Consider the following 24,309-nt stretch of genomic DNA (forward strand, 5'->3'; position numbering starts at 1 on the left):
CTGATAATTTGTTTGATTTTATGTTTTTGTATTTTTTATTGTTTTTTGTTTGTATTGTTTTATTTGTTTTTGTTTTTTTAAAGGTGTTATTTTGTTCTTAAGGGGAGGGGTCAGGGCTGCTGGGGAGTAGGTCCCAGCCTAAAAAATGGCTGGGGCATGTTCCACAGGGGGGGGGGGGTGCACTGGGACAACCGATCTCGGTGATCACGGGTAGAAGGAGGAGTTACAGAGGAGGCAGGTTTAGTCGTTGTCTGAGGACTATGCCTGCCTCCGGGTCTGGTCCTGACCGGATGGATACTAGAATCAGCAAGGGATACCCACATGACCTGAAGGTGCTGCTGTGCAATGCCAGGTCAATGATTCATAAGACCACTGCCATCCATGACTTGATCATGGATGGAGGACTTGACCTGGCATGTGTAACAGAGACTTGGTTGGATGAAGCAGATGGGCCTGTCCTTGCCGCCGCTTGTCCACCAGGTTTCTCTTACGCACAGCAACCCAGGTCATGTGGGCAGGGAGGGGGGGTTGCAGTGATTTTTAGGAAGTCATTAGTTTGCACCAGACGTCCTATTGGGAAGACCCAGTTTTCCGAGTGCATGTTCTGGAAGTTGGGCAATAGGGGCAGTACAGGATTCCTTTTGGTGTACCGACCTCCCCGCTGCACCAAGGATTCCCTGCCCGAGCTGCTTCAGGTTGTGACGGATGTTTTCCTGGAGACACCTAGCTTGGTTGTCCTAGGGGATTTTAACATCCATGCCGACACGACCTTACAAGGGGCCGCTCGGGACTTCGTGGAAAGCATGGCCCCCATGGGGCTGTCCCTGAATAAGTCTGGCCCAACCCATAGCCGCGGACATGCCTTGGACCTGGTGTTTACCTCTATGGATGCTGGTGATCTGACACTAAGTAAAAGTGAAACGAAAGAAGTGCCATGGTCAGATCACTTCCTGGTGCAACTGGACTTCTCTGCGACCCATCCCCTCTGCAGGGAGGTGGGACCAATTCGGATGGTCCGCCCCCGTTACTTAATGAATCCAAATGGTTTCCAGAGAGTGGTAGGGGATGCTTTATCCCATGTTGATGGCCTTTCAGCCGATTCCCTGGTGGCCCGCTGGAATGTGGAGTTAACCAGGGCTATTGACTGTTTGGCTCCAAAGCGCCCTCTCCGATTGCATGGAGCCCGGACAGCCCCATGGTTTTCCACGGATCTGAGGGCAATGAAACAATCGTTGAGACGGCTAGAGCGCCGGTGGCGGATAACTCATTCCGAATCTGACCGGACACAGGTTAGAGCTCAACGTCGAGCCTACCAAGTGGCGATAGCGACGGCGAAGAAGAATTTATTCACCGCCTCTATTGCATCTGCAGAAAACAGCAGCAGGAGACTTTTTCAGGTGGTTCACAATTTAGCGGAACCACCTGCGACATCGGGGCCCAGTACGGGCCACATGATCTCCTGCAATGATTTTGCAAAGTTTTTTGCAGGTAAAATCGCTCAGATTCGGGAAGAAGTAGACTCCACCGTGGGAGCAGGGCCAGGGCGGGAGAGTGCTAGAGTCCTGTCTAGTCAAGTTGTGTGGGATCAATTCCAATCTGTTACCTCCGAGGATGTGGACAGGCTGCTTGGACGAGTGAAGCCAACCACCTGTCTCCTGGATCCTTGCCCATCCTGGCTTATAAAAGCTAGCCGGGAAGGACTGGGCGATGGGCTTCGTGGGGTGGTGAATGCTTCCCTCTGTGAGGGAGCCTTCCCAGACCCGCTGAAAGAGGCGGTTATTTAACCGCTTCTTAAAAAACCATCTTTAGATGCGGCCACGATGGCCAATTATCGCCCAGTCTCAAATCTTCCATTCTTGGGCAAAGTGATTGAGCGAGTGGTTGCTGAACAACTCCAGGCACGCCTGGAAGAAGCGGACCATTTGGATCCCTTCCAGTCGGGATTCAGGCTTCATCATGGGACTGAAACTGCCTTGGTCGCACTGGTTGATGATCTCCGGCGGGCTAGGGACAAAGGTGAGAGCTGTTTCCTAGTTCTGCTGGATCTCTCAGCGGCATTTGATACCATCGACCATAACATCCTTCTGGACCGTCTAGAGGGGCTGGGAGCTGGGGGCACTGTCATACATTGGTTCCGCTCCTTCCTCCTGGGCCGTGTTCAGAAAGTGGTGGGGGGGGATGAGTGTTCAGACCCCTGGGCTCTCACTTGTGGGGTGCCTCAGGGTTCTGTCCTCTCCCCCATGCTTTTCAATATTTACATGCAGCCACTGGGAGAGATCATCAGGAGGTTTGGGCTGGGTGTTCATCAGTATGCGGATGATACCCAGCTCTACCTCTCTTTTAAATCAGAACCAGTGAAGGCGTTGAAGGTCCTGTGTGAGTGTCTGGAAGCGGTTGGAGGATGGATGGCGGCTAACAGATTGAGGTTGAATCCTGACAAGACAGAAGTACTGTTTTTGGGGGACAGGAGGCGGACAGGTGTGGAGGATTCCCTGGTCCTGAATGGGGTAACTGTGTCCCTGAAGGACCAGGTGCGCAGCCTGGGAGTCATTTTGGACTCACAGCTGTCCATGGAGGCACAGGTCAAATCTGTATCCAGGGCAGCTGTTTACCAGCTCCATCTGGTACGTAGGCTGAGACCCTATCTGCCTGCGGACTGTCTTGCCAGAGTGGTACATGCTCTGGTTATCTCCCGCTTGGACTACTGCAATGCACTCTACGTGGGGCTACCTTTGAAGGTGACCCGGAAACTACAACTAATCCAGAATGCGGCAGCTAGACTGGTGACTGGGAGCGGCCGCCGAGACCATATAACACCGGTCTTGAAAGACCTACATTGGCTCCCAGTACGTTTCCGAGCACAATTCAAAGTGTTGGTGCTGACCTTTAAAGCCCTAAACGGCCTCGGCCCAGTATATCTGAAGGAGCGTCTCCTCCCCCATCGTTCTGCCCGGACACTGAGGTCCAGCTCCGAGGGCCTTCTGGCGGTTCCCTCACTGCGAGAGGACAAGTTACAGGGAACAAGGCAGAGGGCCTTCTCGGTAGTGGCGCCCGCCCTGTGGAACGCCCTCCCATCAGATGTCAAAGCGATAAACATCTACCTGACATTCAGAAGCCATCTGAAGGCAGCCCTGTTCAGGGAAGTTTTTAATATGTGACATTTTAGTGTATCTTTCATCTTTGTTGGAAGCCGCCCAGAGTGGCTGGGGAAACCCAGCCAGATGGGCAGGGTACAAATAATAAATTATTATTATTATTAATGTCCCCAGGTCTTTGCATTTGCTGAATGTTTTCTTAAGTAGCACCGAATGCTCCTTGATTGCTTCCCATGCTTTTGATTACACACAAACACAGACGTATCTAGTAAGTTGTGGTATTCATAACATTTTAATTAAGATGCTTCATTTTGGCTAGGTTGTGTCCCATAAACAATAAAAATGTGTCCTTTGGGTGAATGTATGTATCCACGCATGTACATCTGTGTGTACTGAATGATTTAAATACACTCCGCTGGGACACTGTTTATGAAAACAATCTGTTTATTTTTCTTTTTTATTCTTATATAAGGAGATAAAAATGCAACAACTTAGTCCATAAGTCTATATCACCCATTGAAAACCACAAACCAAAATAAATGCCACTACTTCATAAGCCCTGTTCTGCATGTCAATCAACTAAGAAATAAATACGAGTTCTAGCACAGCAGTGTGTAACTGTTTAATTTTCTGTTGTTCTTTTCATATTTATCTCTTGCTCTTTTTTTCTTTTTTTTAAAGAAGGGGGATAAAATCTTGAAAAGGAATGTGTCCATTGTCCAGAAAGACTAAATTCCATGAATATTACTTGGATCCAGATTCTGCAAATAATAACCATTCTCTCTCTCTCTCTCCCCAACCCAAGAGGGGCTTCTGATTCCCAAACTGGACCTTGCGTTCCAATCAGAAAAAGGAGAAAAGATGTTCTTGCAGGAACCAGAGCCAGGTAAAAGCTTGGTGAAATCTGCTGGGTGATGCTTGCAGTTTGAGAAGAGCTCTGGGTGCTGCTGACATTCTTTGGCAGCTGCCGGGGGCCACTGTGCTATGACAAGGGCCACAGCCGATGCCTGCCCTGACTGATCCCGCTCCCACCACCAGGCTAAAAAATACCTTTAAAGCATGGGTAGGCAAACTAAGGCCCAGGGGCCAGATGGCCCAGGGGACAGGAGGCAGGCGGGTGTGGGGGGCTCCCTGGTCCTAAATGGGGTAACTGTGCCCCTGAAGGACCAGGTATGTAGCCTGGGAGTCATTCTGGACTCACAGCTGTCCATGGAGGTGCAGGTCAGTTCTGTGTCCGGGGCAGCTGTCTACCAGCTCCACCTGGTACGCAGGCTAAGACCCTACCTGCCCGCGGACTGTCTTGCCAGAGTGGTGCATGCTCTAGTTATCTCCCGCTTGGACTACTGCAACACGCTCTACATGGGGCTACCTTTGAAGGTGACGGGGAAACGCCAATTAATCCAGAATGCGGCAGCTAGACTGGTGACTGGGAGTGGCTGCCGGGAACACATAACACTGGTTCTGAGAGATCTGCATTGGCTCCCAGTACGTTTCCGAGCACAATTCAAAGTGTTGGTGCTGACCTTTAAAGCCCTAAACAGCCTCGGTCCTGTATACCTGAAGGAGCGTCTCCACCCCCATCGTTCAGCCCGGACACTGAGATCCAGCGCCGAGGGCCTTCTGGCGGTTTCCTCATTGCGAGAAGTGAGGCTACAGGGAACCAGGCAGAGGGCCTTCTCGGTAGTGGCGCCCACCCTTCTGGAACGCCCTCCCATCAGATGTCAAAGAGATAAACAACTACCTGACATTCAGAAGACATCTTAAGGCAGCCCTGTTCAGGGACGTTTTTAATATTTAACGCTGTACTGTTTTTAACACTTGATTGGGAGCCGCCCAGAGTGGCTGGGGAAACTCAGCCAGATGGTCGGGGTATAAATAATAAATTATATTATTATTATTATTATTATTATTATTATTATTATTATTATCATTATTCTGGCCCAATCACCTTCTAAATCTGGCCTGCGGGCGGTCCGGGAATCAGCGTGTTTTTACATGAGTAGAATGTGTCCTTTTATTTAAAATGCATCTCTGGGTTATTTGTGGGGCATAGGAATTTGTTCATTACCCCCCTACCACTAAAAAAATATAGTCCGGCCCCCCACAAGGTCCGAGGGACAGTGGACCGGCACCCTGCTGAAAAAGTTTGCTGACTCCTGCTTTAAAGATTCAGGACTGACATGAGAAGGGACTTCTTCACACGCTGCATCGTTAAACAGTGGGATCTGCTGCCACAAAAACGAATTAAGGTCACAAATTTGGCTGGCCTTAGGACAGGTTCATGGAGGATGACTGTTTTCCACCTTTGCTCTTGGGGGGGGGAGTGATGCCTCTGAATGCCCATTGCTGAGAATCACAAGTGGGGAGGGGGTTGTCGGCCCCCCGGGAGGACAGGATGTTGGCCTGTAGACCTTCAGCCTGTTCCAGCAGAGCTCTTTTTGCATCCTTATAACCCAAAGTTAGAGAGACGCCCTTCAGGAATATATGGCAGGTGTAAAAGTAAAGGTAAAGGTACCCCTGACCATTAGGTCCAGTCATGGCCGACTCTGGGGTTGCGGCGCTCATCTCGCTTTATTGGCCGAGGGAGCAGGCGCACAGCTTCCGGGTCATGTGGCCAGCAGGACTAAGCCGCTTCTGGCGAACCAGAGCAGCGCACGGAAGCGCTGTTTACCTTCCCGCTGGAGCGGTACCTATTTATCTACTTGCACTTTGACGTCCTTTCGAACTGCTAGGTTGGCAGGAGCAGGGACCATGTAGACAGTGATAATCAGGATTCCCTGATAACTATAATTGTTCAGTGTGGATCACTGAAGTTTCCGGATAATGCAGAAGTTCACCCCCCCCCCAATTATTTGTGGAACAAACAGCCATGTTTGCTCACTTGGCCGAGTCATCAGGGGGTTGTGAAGAGGCGAGATTCATTGGGAGTCCTTAGGCTAGGAGGTGTTTTGGGCTCGGAGGACAGTCATCCTTATTGCCTCTCTCTGTAAAAAAAGAAGAATGTTAAATCCATGTCTGATTAAAAGAGCAGCAACTGTCCCTGTGGAGTCTGGATAAGGAGAGCTCTAGTAATGAAGCCATGAAGGATTTGAAGTCTGCTCGCCAGTAATGTAAACGCTACACCAATCTAGATTGGAGACCCTGACACTGTTGGCCGTCACCTTGTGTGCCTCCTTCCAGGAACTCATGCAGCCAAGCTGGTGCCAAACGTCTTTCTCTGCTTCCCTTTGGAGCACATCAGTGAGGCCTGTCGTCTGGGCAGCCCAGGACCTCCAGACGCACTGCCCAGGCTTGCGCCCCAATGAGATCACTTTGGTGCTGCTGTTGTAAACAAAATCTGTCCTTCTTCCCTTATGGGGTATCCAAGAGCCCATATAGAGTCCTTAAGTGGGTTCCCTATCGATAGGAGAAAATAACAGAGGCCAACCAGAGAATATTGAGAAGCAAAGCAGCTAGTAAGCCTGATCTTTATTAAAGCTGTTGCAACAGGGTGCTCCCCTCACACACAGGAAAGGAGGAGGACCCAGAACAAAGGTGTGCTTGCCCTTATATAGACATTTTTAATTCCCTGCCCCGGAGCTCAAGCCCCCCCCCCCCAAACCTCATACCTACATCACAGAGCAGGTGGTCTACAACAGAAATTTGAATTACAGATAGGTAGCCGTGTTGGTCTGCCATAGTCAAAACAAAAAAAATTCCTTCCAGTAGCACCTTAAAGACCAACTAAGTTAGTTCTTGGTATGAGCTTTCGTGTGCATGCACACTTCTTCAGATACACTGAAGAAGTGTGCATGCACACGAAAGCTCATACCAAGAACTAACTTAGTTGGTCTTTAAGGTGCTACTGGAAGGAAGAAATTTGAATGTTGTTGTTTTTCCTGTCTGCCAGGTTTTCTGATATTGCCTTATCTGATTGCCTTTCTTGGTAGTCTGCCCATTCCTTTGAGATGGTGATTACCAAGTTCCTGAGACAATGGGAAGGTTCCCTCACCCCCTCCCTCCTTGCAGAGAAAACATTTGGTCAGTTTGGGACTCAAAATTGTTTCAGGACGGTCCTCCCGTGCTGCTCCAGACATGTGGTCCACACACCCATGTATGTGCCTGGTTGGTACATTTATGAACATTTATTATATTTATAAGACCTTAATTTTTTTATTACACTGCAATCACAGCAGACAATGGAGAGACACTCCATTGTCTCTCAAGACAGACAGATGCTGACAACAACATTCATAGGTTCTTAATTTGTTGGCCCATTATGGCCTCCAGGCAACCAGATCAGCTCATTACACACATCATATTATATATTTTTATTATCTAAGTTGTTCAACAAAATTTAAATATCGCTTAATTGACAGAAAGAAAAAGTCTCTAGGCAGTTTACATAAAATATCTGTAAGAGGGAAGCAAAAAAACCAACAGACTTAAAAGAATAATCATATTATCATCTATAGAATAAGAGAGCAATAAGAACATACATTCATAAAGAAGACTGGAAAATGTTTATTGAGTATATGGAAAATAGTTGTGTACGGCAGCATTAAGATAAATTCAACAGAGTAAATGATTCTTTATGGATATAATAGTGGAAAATTGATTTGAATGATTATTGTAAAATATGCAGGGATGTAAGATATGTAAAATGAACCATCGAAAGAGAAGAAGGGAAGTCATTGGATATTTCCAGGTTTGCAAAATGTTTATTTGAAATTGTTAAACAAAAAAGATTATAATAAGAATTATTATAAAAATATTGTTATTATTATTATTATTATTATTATTATTATTAATAATAATAATAATAATAATAATATCAAAACAGATAAACAGGGTTGTCGTTGTTTTAAACGGAACCAAAAAGGCATAATGAAATTACATTTCTGATTAAGGCTTGCCTAAACAAAAACTAGGATGCGGGTGGCGCTGTGGTCTAAACCACACAGAGCCTAGGGCCTGCCGATCAGAAGGTCGGTGGTTCGAATCCCCATAACGGGGTGAGCTCCCGTTGCTCTGTCCCAGCTCCTGCCAACCTAGCAGTTCGAAAGCACGTCAAAGTGCAAGTAGATAAATAGGTACCACTCCGGCGGGAAGGTAAACAGCGTTTCCGTGCGCTGCTCTGGTTCGCCAGAAGCGGCTTAGTCCTGCTGGCCACATGACCCGGAAGCTGTACGCCGGCTCCCTCGGCCAATAAAGCGAGATGAGCGCCGCAACCCCAGAGTCGGCCACGACTGGACCTAACGGTCAGGGGTCCCTTTACCTTTACCTTTACCTTAAACAAAAACTATATTTAAAAAGCAGACACCACTCATAATGCCAGCCAAGAGTTTCAGATAAATGGGTGCTGACACACTAAGATATCAATTCCTCGCACAACAAACATTGCAGAACAAACAAGCATTTGCAAAATTCCTTGCAGAACAAGCAAGCATTTGCAAAATTCCCCCAAAAAAGAAAAAGAGAGTTGTTGGTTTAATAATAATAATCATCATCATCAGATAGCACTTTGATTCCAAACCAATGCGCATGGCGTACTACAATTCCCAGAAGCCCTTGCCTTCCAAGGGGCCGGGAGGCGCGGGGACTACAATCCCCAGCATGCCCTGGCCTTTCCTGCTGGCGGGCTTCCTCCCTTGCCTTTGCCCAGCTTCGGAGCACAAAGGCAGGTGGTGGGGAAGCGCTGGAGATGCAAAGGGGGTCCTGCCTGCTCCGGATGGGTCCTGGCGCCGGTGAGTTGCAGCTGAAGGAGAGGAATGGGGGGCGAGGAGAATTGCAAGCTCTTGTCCCAGGTTGCCAGCTTCTTCGACCAGCCTCTGCTCCTGTGCTCCTGCTGCAGCAGCAGGCTGGGGCTGCTGGAAGTTGCCTGCGTTTTATTTCCCCGGCGTGGAAAGCTTCCCTTACTGATTTCTGAAGACCAGCCTGCTTTTAAAAGGCAGAAAAGCAAGCCAGGACATTCCTCCGTCCGCATCTGGCTGGGCCTTAATTTGGAAAAGAGGTTCAGTTACAGATAGGTAGCCGTGTTGGTCTGCCATAGTCAAAACAAAAAAAATTCCTTCCAGTAGCACCTTAAAGACCAACTAAGTTAGTTCTTGGTATGAGCTTTCGTGTGCATGCACACTTCTTCAGATACCCTTAAAGACCAACTAAGTTAGTTTTTGGTATGAGCTTTCGTGTGCATGCACACTTCTTCAGATACCTGTTTCCACATGCTGTTTTTATTTAATCCACTCCACTTGGTTTATTTAAACCAGGCATCCGCCAACTCGGCCCTTCAGATACCATGGTATCTGAAGAAGTGTGCATGCACACGAAAGCTCATACCAAGAACTAACTAACTTAGTTGGTCTTTAAGGTGCTACTGGAAGGAATTTTTTTTGTTTGGAAAAGAGGGAGATGTTTTAATCTGTTCCAGCAAAACAAGTTGCACGCAAAATTTGGTGGTGGCATAGAAACCCAGTTGGTTGTTTTTTATTTAAAAAAGTAACTTTTTACTGGATTTTATAAACAAGGATCATAAGAATAATAAACAGTATAACTGAAAAGACCAGGTCTCTGAATGTCATTTGTATATCGCAAAAATAGCACGATAAATTTGCAAGAATATCTGCAACACATGATTCATTATTAGTGGTCGATGTACAAGTCGTTGGTTTAAATCAGGCACCCCCAAACTTGGCCCTCCAGATGTTTTGGGACTACAGTTCCCATCATCCCTGACCACTGGTCCTGTTAGCTAGGGATGATGGGAGTTGTAGTCCCAAAACATCTGGTTAAATAAACCAAGTGGAGTGGACTAAATAAAAATAGCAAGTGGAAACAGGATAGAACTGCTCGGCTCTGTTTTGTTGAAAGCTTGTAAACCCATCTGTTTTTAAGGTGCCACAAGAAAGTATGAATTCTTTTTCCCCAGTTTCCAATTCCCACATACAGTTGTATATTGCTGTAATATACCGTCATATACAGTTCTTACAGAACCGTTTATAAATGTGGCAGCTGATTAAGTCATACTTAATACATCCATAATTCACTGCTTTCGTGAAAATGTAGAGGACTGAGTTTTTGATTCTCTCTCCCACCTTGCCCCGAAATCAAATATCACTTTGAAATTTGCAAAATACTTTTTGAGAGATTCATTTTTCACAAATAGGGAGAGAGGGCTGTTGCACTGAGGTTCTGCTCGTAGGCTTCCCATTGCGTTTTCCAGGTCGGCCACTGTGAGAACAGGATATGGCCTGATCCAGTAAGGGGCATATTCTTGCATATTCTTAATCCATAAAATGCAGCTCAGTTCCCCTAACCTGCAAATAACAGAAATCTTTTTTTTTTTTTAAAGATCCCTCAGAGTACCGAATGACGTCCTCAGTTGAACCTGGATCTTCCCCTTTTTCCGAAGGGAGAGGAGAAAATACTCTGGTGGAGTCAGCTCAGGTAGGAAATTTTTGGATGAGGATACGGAAAACCGTGAAGCCGGCTAGTGCCTCTGCAGAGCTCCATCCTTATTTCAGAAATAATAATAATAATAACAATAATAATAATAATTTATTATTTATTTATACCCCGCCCATCTGGCTGGGTTTCCCCAGCCACTCTGGGCGGTTTCCAACAAAACACTAAAATACAATAACTTATTATATATTAAAAGCTTCCCTAAACAGGGCTACCTTCAGATGTCATTATATATCGTGATATAGCTGCTGATATATCACAGTGTTGGAAACCAGATGATCGCCCAGCCCTCCCGTTTGACTCTTCACAGTTCCATCCTGATTTAAGTCATCGTGATATATTGGTATATCACGTAGTTCCAGTGGCGTTGCTTGGGTTGTCAGCACCCGGGGCAAGGCAAGTAATTTGCGCCCCCTAACCCTAACCCCCAGATGTAGCACCCGGTGCGGCCGGCCCCCCCTGCACCCCCCACGCTACGCCACTGCGTAGTTCAGCTGGTGATGTGTGTTGAAAACCAGATATCGCCCTGCCCTACTCCCAGGGTTCTTTTGGGGAAGCAGTGCGCCTTTAAATGTATGATGCTTACACAGACTTGAAGTATGACGGGACAGTATTTTCCTGAGGGCAAAATATGGACTTGGATGGTCCAGGGCAGGCCAAATGGGCCACACAGCTCTGTCCTGCAATGACATGCCAAGACTCCTTGGCATCTGCCCACTGAAGCACCTTGTCTCACTGCTTGACAGTAGGGCTGGCGCTGAACGAAAACAGGAAAGGCTGGTAGAGAGAGGAGGGGAGGGAAGAAAGAGAGGAAGGCGTATAAATTTATAAGGGGTGCCTTCTAAGCAAAGTGCTTTTATATAATAATAATAATAATAATAATAATAATAATAATAATAATAATAATAATTTATTATTTGTACCCCACCCATCTGGCTGGGTCTCTCCAGACACTCTGGGCGGCTTCCAGCAAAGATTAAAAATACATTAAAATGTCACACATTAAAAACTTCCCAGAACAGGGCTGCTTTCAGATGTCTTCTAAATGTCAGGTAGTTGTTTATCTCTTCGACATCTGATAGGAGGGCGTTTTATGGTCAGCTAAGTGTAGAATGTGGCACACATCATTTGGGCGCCGTCTGCACTATGCATTTAAAGCTGTATCATACCACTTTAAACTGTTGTGTCTTCCCCAAAGGATCCTGGGAACTCTACTTTGTTAAGGACGCAGACAGCTGCAAGGAGACCCCAGTTCCCTTCCCAGAGCTGCACTTCCCAGACTGGTTTAACAAGCAACCCGAGGAAACTCTTGGAACCACTGATCTGTGAGGAAAATAAGTGTCTCCAGGGATGCGGGTGGCGCTGTGGGTTAAACCACAGAGCCTAGGGCTTGCTGATCAGAAGGTTGGTGGTTCGAATCCCCACGACGGGGTGAGCTCCTGTTGCTCGGTCCCTGTTCCTGCCAACCTAGCAGTTTGAAAGCATGTCAAAGTGCAAGTAGATAAAGAGGTACCGCTCCGTCGGGAAAGTAAAGGGTGTTTCCGTGCTTCTCCGGTTTGCCAGAAGCGGCTTAGTCATGCTGGCCACATGACCCGGAAGCTGTACACCGGCTCCCTCGGCCTATAGAGCGAGATGAACACGCAAATCCAGAGTCGTCCGCGATTGGACCTAACGGTCAGGGGTACCTTTACCTTTAATAATTCAAGTTGCCATGAAGCTCACAGGCTGACCTGGTGCCAGTCCTTGCGTCTCAGCCGTTTAACCTACCTCGCAGGGTTGTTTTGAGGAAGAATTGGGAAGCGGGGGAACCGTGTCTGCCACCTCGGGTCCCTCAGATTTGGCTTTGTTCTTGCAGGGCCCGTTGACCTTTGAAGACGTGGCCGTATATTTCACAGAAGGGCAGGCGGCTCTGCTGAACCCGGTCCAAAGGGCCTTGTACCGGGAGGTCATGCTGGAGAATTATGGGAATGTGTCCTCGCTGGGTAAGGAAGGTGGCGGTGCCTTGATAAAATCTTAAAATGGAAAGCGTAACCAAGGTTGTAGAGCAGCCTTGGCCTACCATATCGTTGGACTACAACTTCCATCATCCCTGACCATTCGCCACACTAGCTGGGACTGATGGGAGCTATAATCCAAACCATCTGAAGGGCACCAGGTTTGGGAATGCTGGTGTATAGGGTAATCCTTGCGGTCTGCCTAAGAATGTAAATGCATTTTCTGAATTATTTTGGCTTTGCACAGCCAAACGTTCATTCTGAAATTATGGCTAAACATTCATTCATTCTGAAATTATGGCTAAACATTCATTCATCCTGAAATGATGGCTGAAAGCAAAGGAAAATGTCTTATGCTGAGTCAGATGACGGGTCCACCTCGCTCAGTGTTGTCTGGCAGAAGCTCTCCAGTATTTCAGGCAATATTTCAGTTCTCCAGAGGCCCCGATATCTCCCAGCCATAAGTGGAGATGTTGGGGATTGAACCAGTGACCTTCTGCATTCAAAGCAGATGCTGTTCCATTGAGCTAAGGGCTTCCCTTATAAGAGCGTATGGATTGTTTTCTTATTAAGCGACAAATAGGCATATACAGAGGGGACATGGGTGGCGCTGTGGGTTAAACCACAGAGCCTAGGACTTGCCGATCAGAAGGTCGGCGGTTCGAATCCCTGCGACGGGGTGGGCTCCCGTTGCTCGTTCCCTGCTCCTGCCAACCTAGCAGGTCGAAAGCACGTCAAAGTGCAAGTAGATAAATAGGTACCACTCCAGCGGGAAGGTAAATGGCGTTTCCATGTGCTGCTCTGGTTCGCCAGAAGCGGCTTAGTCATGCTGGCCACATGACCCAGAAGCTGTATGCTGGCTCCCTCCGCCAATAAAGCGAGAAGAGCACCGCAACCGCCACGACTGGACCTAATGGTTAGGGGTCCCTTTACCTTTAGGCGTATACAGAGTTTTTATACGTAGACTGTATCAGCAAAGTTGACTTGGCATAAACTCTCCCTTTGCATAACTTGCAGTTAATCCTCAGTAAAGAAGAAGAAAAGAAAAGAAGTAATGAAAGGAAATAAAGGAAGGGAGAAAGGGGAGAAAATAGTACATGTGTGTAAGCTTCCTTTTCTGCTGTTGTTTTGTTTAATGGAAAGAGTGAATTGCATAAAAATTAAAATTTGCAGCCAGGCAAAATGAAAGATTAAATAGGCTTAGTCACACACAAAAACACACATACTGTATATATATATATATAAACCCAGTCAGCCAATTGTGACCTTGATTTCCCCCCTTGTTCTTTCCCAAGAAGGATTTCCAGTCCTCAAGCCTGACCTCATTTCCCGGCTAGAGCAAGGGGAAGACATGTGGGTGCCTGATTCTCAGGGGCTGGATGAAACCGTGATCTCCAACACACACACAGGTAAGGGGCTTGGGATAAGTTGGTTATTCCACCCCCCGACCCTCAACAATTAGCAGTTGCCTGAAACGGTTTCATTTCCTATCCCTCCCCCTCCAAGTGCCTGAGAGTGTGACCACATCTACTGCGATTAGGAATGGGAGGACACAGCAATTTTGCTTCTCTTCTTATTTTTCTGACCTTCAATTTCGTTCTCCACATTCCTGCAGCAAATCTGCCAATTTCGTTTCTTTAAAAAAAAAAAATCCTCTTGGAAATTATTTCTCCTAATAAGACACAAATTTGCCCGCCGTTTTGACCAACCTACCCATTTTTGCAAGCCACTGTGTTGCATTTTGGCATGCTATTTTCGCAAACGTATTGATTATTATGCCCACCTTTACCTCATATATTCCTTTTTCTAAACGTCAGTGGATTTCAAAGTGTGCATTTCAAAGGGTGGCTGCGTCTTATGTTCTCATACTGTCTCAGGAAGCATAAATTTGGCTTTAAATGGGAACAGAATGGGATTTCTGCCCCGTCCCTAAAAGGGATTCTAGGCCTCTGTGGAGCATTTGTGGGGTGCCCCATGGAACACAAGTGGGAAGACCCTCTAGCGAAGGGCCATATTCCCTTGTGGCAGCCTTCTGGGGGCCTCATGCCAGTGGAGGGTGTGGCCAGGGACAAAGTGGGTGGAGCCAAAGTTAAAAGTGGGCGGGCCAACAGATGTCCATCTACGTTCCATACAAGGCATCTTTCCGTCCTCTATTCAGGCGAGCAAAAGGCATTACAGTGGAGCGACGTCATAAGCGCATTTAACGCGCACGAATTCAACTCCATGTACCTGTCGAAACAAGGCGTGGGCGACTGTCAGAGCCAAGTGTGGGCGGTTCCATCTAGTGAGCCGTCTTGGGGTGAGCGCGAGTGCGATTTCCTGGCCGAGCACGCCGTCCTTCAAGGACAGTATTCATCATATCCCATGGCCCCTAAACGCAAGCTAGCTGCCTGCAGGTCACCCGGAGGGCAGCGCAAGAAGCAGCGATCTGTTCCGACACTGGAGGAGAAAGTGGCCGTGTTGGATTTATTGAGGACCGGCATGTCCGTCTCCCAAGTGGCCCGCGTATACGGCCGCAATGAATCCAGCATCCGTGCCATTAAAGTTCGAGAGAGAGAAATCCGTCAAGCCGTGGCCTCGGGTGCTCCCATCACGGCTAAGGTGACGAGCCAGGTTCGCGATCAGACTTTGGTGAAGGCGGAAAAGGCCTTGTACCTGTGGCTGGAAGACATGAGCGGCCAAGGCCTTCCCGTCGACGGCAACACAATGCGAGAAAAAGCTCTTGACCTGTACGCGCTGTTCAAGCCTCTTACCTCGCCTTGTGACGAGAAGGAGTTCAAAGCCAGCCAAGGTTGGCTCAACAGCTTCAGGAACCGCTTCAACCTGAAAAACGGGCACAGCCCTGGCGAGGCTGCCCCCACCAACAAACAAGCAGCGAAACCCTACTCCAAACAGTTAAAGAAACTGATAGAAGAAAAGGGATATCTCCCGGAACAAGTTTTCAACGCTGGCGAGACGGGGCTCTTCTGGAAGAAAATGCCCAGCCGCACGTACATTTCGAAAGCAGAAAGACAGGCGGCCCAAGACCGTGTGATGTTGTTGTTTTGTTGCAACGCAGCCGGGCATTTAATAAAGCCCGGCCTGCTCTGTGGTTCTGCAAATCCTCGTGCCCTAAAAGGCAAGGACAAACACCTCCTGCCTGTGTTCTGGCAATCGAGCAAAAAGGCTTGGGTGACGGCAGCAATATTCCTGGATTGGTTCCACCGATGCTTCGTTCCGGAGGTCAAGCGGTACCTCGAGGAGAAAGGAATCGACTTTAAGGTGTTGCTGATTGTCGACGATTCTCCTGGCCACCCTGAGGGAGTCCGGTTTGCGCATAGCGACGTCGAAGTTGTCTTTCTGCCCCATAGCGCCACCTCCGCCATCCAGCCTCTCGACCAAGGCGTAATTCGCTGCTTCAAGGCCAAGTACACAAGTCTTATGTTCTCACGGGTCTGCAACGCTCTAGACGCCGATCCCAGCCTCAGCGCGGCCGAGCGTTGGAAGTCCTTCAACATCGCCGATTGCATCACTTATGTCAAACAAGCCGCGGATGCGATCGAGCCGGAAACGGTCAATGCGTGTTGGCGAAACCTGTGGAAGAAATGTGTGAATGATTTCAGGGGTTTCCCAACCATTCACCACGAAGTGGAGCGTATCGTTCGGGTGGCCAGGCAGTTGGGCGGCGATGGCTTCAGCGACATCCTTGAGGAAGAAATAGAAGAATTAATCGAGGGCCATAGAGGAACGTCGGCTAGCGAAGAGCCCGAGGACCTGATAAAATCGGAAGAGGAAGATGACGAGCAGGAAGAGCCGGCAAGTTGGAACCTTCCCAAATTTGCCGAGGTGTTTCAAGCGGCAAAGCGCTTGAACGATTTGATTTCGGAATACGATCCCTCCATGGAGCAGAGCCTCAAAATCACACATGGCATCGCGGAAGCCTTGAGGCCCTACCGAGAAATGTTTGAGCAGCTGAAGAGGCAGCAGCAGCAGTTGCCGGTCGCCATGTTGTTCTCAAAAAAACAACCGGCAGCGGATGAGCCCTCGCAACCGACTCTTCGCGCGGACATAGAGCCAACCGCCTTGTGTGTGACTCACTCTCCATCACGCAAGCCTGGACCGTTTTCTGCCGGATCGGCATCAGACCCTTGTGACCCCTCTGCAGTGATGTCAGGAGAACAGAAAGACAAATCGCCCGAGTGTGTACAGCGGCCCTCTTCATTGTTTCATCCTCATCGTATACAGGTGTGTACCGCAGTGTGCTTTATGGGCAGTTTAAGGGATTTCCAAGGGTAATTTTGACTATACGAAATTTTTGCCTTAGGCGCTGAGTTCGGAGCCTAATCCCCGTGTTAGATGCTATTCCATGGTATTATAGCTTGAGGACACCTGGGGCGAAGGCCCTCAAGGAGGATGTGGGGCAGGTTTATGATGGAGGGGATGTAGCCTGCTGAAGCACATGGTGGCTGGCTGGAGACAGGGGCCTGGAGGCCAGAGTTTTCCAACTTCTGGGTTAAAATATTGCAATTACTATAGAGCTCCAGGTTCAAAGCCCACTCGGCTGTGAAGGCCACTGAGCGATTCTGGGGGATTCACACATACTGCCTAAGCTGCCTGTGATGGGACGATGAGCTGCTTGTGCGTAAAATGCAAGTCCCTCAGAGTTTGATCAGGTTTTCAAACCTCTGCCTGTGACGGAGCCCCTCCAGCATGGCTGCGTCAATCACTAGTAGAATCCGAAAGTGGCTGCTTTCGGAAACGTTTCCAACATAAAAGCTCCTTAACGGAAACACGTCGTCTGGCCTCTCGGCGTGACAGTTTCCGTCGAGGTGTGGGTGTCCCTATAGGAGGTCCTGAGACCTCCCCACTGGTTTCGCTTGAAGCGTCTCTGAGCCATCCCTCCGACTCACTTTCCCTTGGAGTTCTTGCTCGCCCTCTACTGGTTCCCTCTTCCGCTGCTACTGCTCTCTCAACCTCAGGGAGCCTTTGCACCTGCGGCGCTTTAGATGTCAGTTCCCTGACATCCACCTCCCCTCCAGGGCCCCCTTCACCCCCTCCCGTCTCCTCTCCTACTGGCGGTGAGGAGGTAAAACCCCTGAAAGAACCTCCCTCATCTTCCGACGTCGCGAACACTTCCTTCCACTTGTTGCTGTTCCTACTCTCTAGGTACTCTTCGTCATCAGAGTCCACTCCATCTTCCAACTCCGACTCCGCGAACCCTTCCATTTCCTCTTCCTCATCGGTGGTGCCGAAATACTCCCTCCTAAACCTTGCTATAGGCTGAGGTTTCCTCGGGAACCTTTGGTGGAACGTTTCTGTTAAAACCTCGTCATTGACTTCCTCTGCACTTACCCAGGTGTTTTCTGACTCCGGTTCCCCTTCCCACGCCACCAAATACTCCACCTGATTACCCTTCCACCTGGAATCGAGGATTTCCGCTACATGGTTGCGGCGTTCCCTCTCTTCCAAGGCTGGTCCCCTGACGTGCTCCCCTTCACGTCCCCCCCTGTATGGTGACAGTAACGACCTGTGGAACACTGGGTGCAATTTCATGTGGTTGGGTAATCGGAGTTTGAAAGCTACCGGGTTGACCTGCTGAATCACCTCAAAGGGTCCCAATCTTCTGGGCCTCAGTTTCTTACAACCCCCTTTGAACGGCAACCCTTGGGTTGACAACCACACTTGATCCCCCACCCTTATGGTTTCACCTTCCCTTCTGTTCTTGTCTGCCTGCTTCTTATATTGTGCCTTGGCCCTTTCTAAGTTGAGCTGGAGCTGCTGATGGATGGCTTCCATCTCTTCTACAAAATGTTCAGCCGCTGGAACGCTCCATCTCTCCCCTCCTTCCCCTGGAAATGCCCTGGGGTGACACCCGTAATTAGCCAAAAAGGGACTCATCCCTGTGGACACATTCTCCGCATTATTGTAGGCAAATTCTGCCAACGCCAACTTTTCGACCCAATCGTTCTCTCTGTCATTGACATAACACCTAAGATATTGTTGAAGAATGCCATTTGCCCTTTCCGCCTGCCCGTTGGTTTCAGGGTGCCGGGCAGTTGAAAAATTAACTTCCACGTGTAGCAAGCTCATGAGCTTCCTCCAGAACCTGGAAGTAAATTGTTTGCCTCGATCTGAGATCACCCTCGAGGGAGCCCCGTGCAACCTAAAGATATGTTCCACAAACAACTTCGCCGTTTCTTCCGCTGTGACTGCATGTGAGCATGCTACAAAATGGCACATCTTAGTTAACAGGTCTACTACTACCATGATGGCTGTTTTCCCCTTGGACCTTGGCAGATCCGTCATAAAATCTATTGATATCGCTTCCCAAGGCCGTTCTGGTGTGGGTAAAGGTTCTAATAACCCTGCCGGCGCCCTTCTTTCCCCTTTGGCTCGCTGACATTGGTCACACCCTCTTACATACTCCCTTACATCTTCCCTCACCTTAGGCCACCAAAATTCCCTGGTAACCAACCACATGGTTTTGTGTTGCCCAAAATGTCCCGCCGTGGGGCTATCATGCAACTGCTTGAGTACTCTCCCCCTCAATTCACCTTCGGGTATATACAGTGCCCCTTTGTAATACAATGCCCCATTTCTTTCCTCAAAACCTCCGGGGCTCTCGCCCTCCCCCCTGAGACCTCTGAGCTTATCCTGGGCATATTCATCATTTTCCGTTTCCTCCACCAGTTCCCGTTGCCCCACCAGCGCCGCCCCACACACCCAGCGGTCCTCCGGGATGACATGTCTCTCTTCGATCACCTCCTCCCCTTCCCAATATTCTGGTTTGCGTGAGAGCGCATCCGCCCTGACGTTTTCTGGGCCTGGCACATAACAAATCTCAAAGTTAAATTTGGAGAATTCCTGTGCCCATCTCACTTGTCGTTGGTTGAGCACTCGAGCTGTTCTCCAATACTCTAAATTTTTGTGGTCGGTGCACACTTGCACCTTGTGTTGTGCCCCAATTAATAAATGTCTCCACCTCCGGAATGCTTCGTGAATGGCAAGTAGTTCCCTGTCATACACCGTGTAATTCCTCTCGGACTTATTCAGTTTCCGCGAGAAGAATGCACACGGTCTCCACTCCGACGCACTCCTCCCCGGTTGAAGAAGGACCGCCCCTATAGCCCGGTCGGATGCATCTGTTTCCACTCTCATGGGTTTTTGTAAATCCACATGCAGAAGTTGTTCTTCCGAGGCGAAAGCCCTTTTCAGTTCTTCAAAGGCTCGATCCGCCTCCACCGTCCAAACAAATTTCTTCTTGCTGCTGAGGCAGTCGGTGATGGGCGCCGTCAAGTGGGCAAAGTTCTTGATGAACTTCCGATAAAAGTTCCCAAACCCCAAGAATCTTTGCACGTCCTTCTTGGTCTTCGGTGTCTTCCATTCCAGTACCGCTTGAACCTTGCCTGGATCCATGGCCAATCCCTTGTCTGACAAGCGGTACCCCAGGAATTCCACCTCCTTGGTATGAAACTGGCACTTCTCCAGTTTCACCCACAGCTGGTTGGCTTGCAGCCTGCCCAACACTTCTCGAACGTCCCTCACATGCTGTTCCTCATCTTCCGAATACACCAACACGTCGTCTAAAAAGGCCACACAGTTCTTGTAGAGCAAAGGTCCCAGAACGTGGTTTATAAAAGCTTGAAAACAGGCGGAGCCCCCTTGTAGACCGAAGGGCATAACGAGGTATTCAAAGGCTCCCAAAGGGGTAAACATGGTGGTCTTCCATTCATCTCCCTTCCTTATGCGTATCAGATTGTACGCCCCCCGCAGGTCCAGTTTTTGTAAAAATCTTTCCCTTCCTTACTCTGGTCAAAATGTCGTCAATTCGGGGCATAGGGAAAGCCAGGGGCTCCGACACTGCATTGAGGGCCCTAAAGTCACACACCAGTCTCGGTTTGTCTGTGTTCTTTTTGTCCACAAAAAACACTGGGCTGCCCCCCACCGCTCGGGACTCTCTGATGAAACCTCGCTTCAAGTTTTTGTCAATGAACTCCCTCAGCTCCTGCATCTCCCTGTCTGACATGGCGTACAGCTTGCCTACTGGGAGTTGGGCCCCTGGGAGTAGGTTGATTTGACAGTCAAAGGGTCTATGCGGTGGCAGTTTGTCTGCTTCCCTTTCGCTGAATACGTTGCTCAGATCTGCGTATTGCGGGGGCACCTTCCCTTTGCCCATCACTTCCATCCCCGCTAGGGTGACTCTGTCTCCTCCCGAGACCTTCCCCTCCTTGCAGTGTTCTAGGCAATGCGCTGACCCAAAGGAGACCACCCTCTGATGCCAGCCCACTAGCGGATCGTGTAGCGCCAGCCAGCTCATCCCCAAAATGATGGGCGCTCCTCCCAGGATGGCCACATTAAACGCTATCTGTTCGGTGTGCCTTGCCACTCTCATTATCATCGGGACAGTCTGTTGGCTAACTTCTCCCCCCAACAGCTCTCTGCCGTCAATCGTAGTCACCTGCAAGGGGTTACTTAAAGGGATGGTCTGTATCTGGTGCTCAGCTGCAAACTCCTTACTCATGAAATTACAGGAGCTGCCTGAATCCAAAAGCGCCTTGACCTTTAGTGGGTGTCCGTTTGGCAGTTCTAGTAACACCTCTATCACTAAAGCAGGTCTGGGAGGTTCTGGCATGGGCACTTTCACTGCTCTTTGGCCTGGCTGCTGTGCCCCGACGGTGGCAGCCAGGCGTTGGCTTTTACTTGCTCCTTGCCTTCCTCTTCCTTTCCCCCAACAGCTCCTGCCATCCCTTGCCATTCCTTTCTTTGTGGGCAGACTCTGGCAAAGTGCCCTGGCTGTTGGCAGAGATAACATCTCTTGGCGCTCTTTCCCTCCTTCTTCCGCCCTTCACTGGGATTTGAAACTGCGCGCGCCCGCGCTGTTCCAACTTCCATCGGCTCTGCCGGCGGGAAAGATGGCTCTGGAATGTCTGGAATGCGGAACTCCCTCCAACGGTCTCCTTTCCCTTCCCGCCTTTCCAAAGCCCTCGCCTCCTGGCGCGCTCCTATGGCCAGCGCAGATTTGGTTAATTGGTCCATAGACTCCGCCCTGGGCCCCCGGGAAAGCTCATCTTTGACGGTTGAAGAAAGCCCCTCTTCGAAAAGCATTTGGATGGGCTCCGCCGATAGGTCCCACCCCAATTTATGAATCAGCATAGTAAATTCAGTCCAGTACTCACGGACAGATCTGCTTCCTTGCTGGCAAGCCATTAACTGCCTTCGCACCACCCCCTGCTCAATATCGCTGGAAAACATCAGGTCCATGGCACGAAAAAACTTCCTCGTGTCCTTTAAGATCTCATTATTCGCTGCCATCAGGGGTCTAACCCAATCTTTCGCCCCGGATTCGAGATGGCCAATCACATACGCCACTCGCGATTCCTCGTCGGGGAAGTCATCAAACTGCAAGTTTAGAGCGTATTGCATCTCTGTTCTAAAGGCATGATAGTTCCTGGGATCCCCCCCGAATTTCTGCACCAATCCTGGTACCTTTCTGGCGAGCGGGGTGGTTTTCTCCTTTCCCTTTTCTGCATCCTGAGCCCTCCTCTCCTCAAGCCTCGCCGTTTGCAGCGCCAACTGGATCTCCAACGCTCTGTACCTTTCTTCCAGGCTTGGACCCCCTCCAGCTGCTCCTGCACCCCCGGTTCCGGCTGGGTTGCTCATGATGCTTCTCTCTGCACAAGCTGGCTTTCGGTGACTTTCGGATTGCTGTGATGGGACGATGAGCTGCTTGTGCGTAAAATGCAAGTCCCTCAGAGTTTGATCAGGTTTTCAAACCTCTGCCTGTGACGGAGCCCCTCCAGCATGGCTGCGTCAATCACTAGTAGAATCCGAAAGTGGCTGCTTTCGGAAACGTTTCCAACATAAAAGCTCCTTAACGGAAACACGTCGTCTGGCCTCTCGGCGTGACAGTTTCCGGCGAGGTGTGGGTGTCCCTATAGGAGGTCCTGAGACCTCCCCACTGGTTTCGCTTGAAGCGTCTCTGAGCCATCCCTCCGACTCACTTTCCCTTGGAGTTCTTGCTCGCCCTCTACTGGTTCCCTCTTCCGCTGCTACTGCTCTCTCAACCTCAGGGAGCCTTTGCACCTGCGGCGCTTTAGATGTCAGTTCCCTGACACTGCCTCACGGGGTTGTTGTGAGGAGAAAATTGAGAGGTGGGGGGAAAGAGTCTTCTGCATAGAAGGCAAGGTGTCCCCATAATGAACAAATAAATGCTATGCTCACCAAAATGTACGTTTCTTCTGTATTTGTTTGCAGTGGCTCAGCTCCTCTGATAAGATCAAGGACTGTTTCCCTCCCCTTCTCTTCCTCCCTGACCCACGTGGCAATGTCTGCCGCCTCATGATGGCTTCTTTTTTTACCAAGTGATGGGCAGATCCTGCTCCTCAGCTAAGGCAAACCTTTTTACCCCTTCTCATTTGCCCACCCTTATCCCTCCACCCAAGGATGGCAGGGAATGGCTTGTTTATCCTTGTACCAAGTCTGAAGGGGTCTTCATGGTTTATATATGGTTTTCTTTTCTCCTTTCTGTATCTCTTAGTACAGGCACCACCAACCTTTTTGGGGGCCAGTGAGTGTATTTGGAATGCTGTGGTCACAAAATGGCTGCCGCCAGGGGCATGCCTTGAGACAAAATGGTTGCCACATATAAAAGAATGGGGGGTGGGGTGGATGAAACCAGACAGGGAAGCTCTGCCATCGGCTGCCCCATCAATGGGCGCAATGTGCTTTTTACTGATAATAAAATCATAGAATTGTAGAGTTGGAAGAGACCCAAGGGTCATCTTGTCCAACCCCCTGCAATGCTTTGTTTGACATTCCAGTTGAGTTTAAGGGCACTTCCAGACAGCCACTATTTGCAGGTGGGATTCAGGCATGAGATTATGGTAGATCTGGAGCTCTGGTGCAATAAACCCTCCACTCCCAGCTTTACCCAAATTTCCACTTTGAATTGTCATTTTCCTCTCAGTTTCCCTCCATCCCTGCTAATAATAAAAACAGGGATGGGGAAACTCTTTGTTTTTCTGTTCTGTTCAAAACAAGCGGGAGGCTGGGTGCCCAGTCATGGCATCCGATAAAATGTGGGTCTGCTCGAGGGGGCCCATTTAATGTAGGAGAGGCTGATGTGGATTTTTGAAGCGGTCTTTGCTCAGCAGGCACCATAGGAGGTACTGGTGGGCGCATGTGGGCACCATGTTGGCGACCCTTGCCTTGCCCGTTTTCTGAGATTGCTTCTTACAGGGATCAGCAGTGAATCCCGGTCTTATGTTTTTTGCTCTTTTCTCCTTTCAGGCGACTCTGAGAAGAGGCATTCATGCCCGGAGTGCAGCCGGCCTTTTGCTCGGAAATCATCTCTCGCCAGACACCAGAGAATCCACGTAGGAGAGATACCCTACAACTGGTTGGAGAGTGGGAAGGGTTTTCCCCGGGAGACAGAACTCAGGAGCCATTGGAGAGCCCGCCCAGAAGAGAAACCCTATAGGTGCCAGGAGTGTGGGAAACGTTTTGTTTACAAATCGAAACTCGTTGTGCATCGGAGGGCCCACACAGGAGAGAAACCCTACGAGTGCGCGGAGTGCGGGAAAGGCTTCGCTTACAAGTCTTGCCTCGTGAGCCATCAGAGGCTCCACACCGGAGAGAAACCGTACGGATGTCCGGAGTGTGGGAAAAGCTTCGCTCAGCAGTCTGCTTTTGTGATACACCGGAGAAGCCACACGGGAGAGAAGCCCTACAAATGCGCCGAGTGCTGCAAATCTTTCCCTCAGCTCTCCGACCTGGTGAACCATCGGAGGGTCCACACG

The 24,309-nt window shown here is 49.3% G+C and overlaps 1 protein-coding gene across 3 annotated transcripts; it reads left to right on the forward strand.

Moving 5' to 3' along the window:
- The first annotated feature begins 7,948 nt into the window (after positions 1 to 7,948).
- On the forward strand, positions 7,949 to 24,039 carry LOC309364418 (tigger transposable element-derived protein 1-like). 3 transcript variants are annotated; one of them, XM_081901657.1, is made up of 6 exons: positions 7,949 to 8,821; positions 10,426 to 10,520; positions 12,394 to 12,520; positions 13,831 to 13,941; positions 14,691 to 16,756; positions 22,766 to 23,931. In XM_081901657.1, exons 1-6 carry the CDS (start codon positions 8,779 to 8,781, stop codon positions 22,874 to 22,876), a joined length of 2,553 nt encoding a protein of 850 aa, XP_081757783.1. In that variant the 5' UTR covers positions 7,949 to 8,778; the 3' UTR covers positions 22,877 to 23,931. The 3 variants fall into 3 exon arrangements, with proteins under 3 accessions (XP_081757783.1, XP_081757782.1, XP_081757784.1); XM_081901656.1 differs by having other exon boundaries at positions 7,955 to 8,821; positions 13,828 to 13,941; XM_081901658.1 differs by having other exon boundaries at positions 7,962 to 8,821; positions 13,828 to 13,941; positions 23,801 to 24,039.
- Positions 24,040 to 24,309: the final 270 nt, after the last annotated feature.

The sequence above is a fragment of the Podarcis melisellensis genome (genome assembly GCF_964234715.1).
Source record: "Podarcis melisellensis genome assembly, chromosome: 2".
In the NCBI taxonomy this organism is placed as follows: Eukaryota; Metazoa; Chordata; class Lepidosauria; order Squamata; family Lacertidae; genus Podarcis; species Podarcis melisellensis.